This window comes from Blennius ocellaris (genome assembly GCF_963422515.1).
Source record: "Blennius ocellaris genome assembly, chromosome: 10".
Taxonomy (NCBI): domain Eukaryota; kingdom Metazoa; phylum Chordata; class Actinopteri; order Blenniiformes; family Blenniidae; genus Blennius; species Blennius ocellaris.
The window spans coordinates 26,104,066-26,104,936 of NC_137659.1; the positions used below are offsets into that span (position 1 = coordinate 26,104,066).

Below are 871 nucleotides of genomic sequence, written 5' to 3' on the forward strand. Positions count from 1 at the left end.
GCAAGCTCCTATTCCATCTCCCTGTTCCAAAAATCAATTTAATATACAGTCCCCAGATAGGGGACATATCAGATATTAAACTGATAAGAACAGATTTTTTTTTCTTTTACAAGATTTTATTGGCACATTTTACAGGTCAGTTTCTTCATTCTTCATTCGACACAAAAACAAAGAGGGTATAAGTTTTTGTTTAAAATATCATAAATACAATAGTTTAAATAAATAGATATTCATGATTAAAACAAGACCTGTTGAGTAAAATGATGAGACATGAGGAATACAAAAAGCGCCTATCATTGTAAAAGTCACTAAAAGGAAGTGCATTCAGTTTTAAAAGTCTATTCTGTGGTGCAGGAGAGCAGTGAGTCCCTATCAAGGGGAACTCATCCTGTTCTCCCAAACATTTGGTCTCTCGGGGTTCTGCCATGGTGCTCAGAGGAGGTCCTCTCCCTCGTGCTCCTTCCCTCCAGACACACCCGGAGAGCCAGGCCGCCGCTGCCTTGACCTTTTCTTGTGAGGCTCCGGCTCCTTCGTCCGAATGGGCAGGGAGGCGATTCTTCTTTGTGGCTGTGTCCTCGGCCTGCCGCCTGCAGCTTCCACCTCCCGGACCGTCGCTGCGGCCATCTGGATCACAGCCACGGGGGGGATCTGCCTATGCCTTCTCACCAGCAGGTTTCTGGAGGTCCAGGTGGCGTCTTTGATGGCGGCCAGGGTGAGCCACATCTTTGCAAAGTCTTCCTTTGTCCTGACCTTTTGGCTCACCCCGTATAGCACCAGCTGTGCTGTAAGGACCTCCCCTGCTGGCAAGTACGGGAATTGCAAGGAGCCGGCCGTTGCCCACTGGTCTACGGCAGCGCTGCACTCCCAGAGG

At 48.7% G+C, this 871-nt stretch overlaps 1 protein-coding gene across 1 annotated transcript in view; it reads left to right on the plus strand.

Moving 5' to 3' along the window:
• Positions 1 to 700: 700 nt before the first annotated feature.
• The window catches only part of LOC308135576 (macrophage mannose receptor 1-like), a gene marked incomplete at its 5' end in the record, with an annotated part of 12,142 nt that continues 11,971 nt past the window's right edge, over positions 701 to 871 (plus strand). The window contains 2 exon segments of the mRNA XM_080503627.1: positions 701 to 712; positions 772 to 807. Coding sequence (XP_080359753.1) covers positions 701 to 712; positions 772 to 807 — 48 coding nt within the window.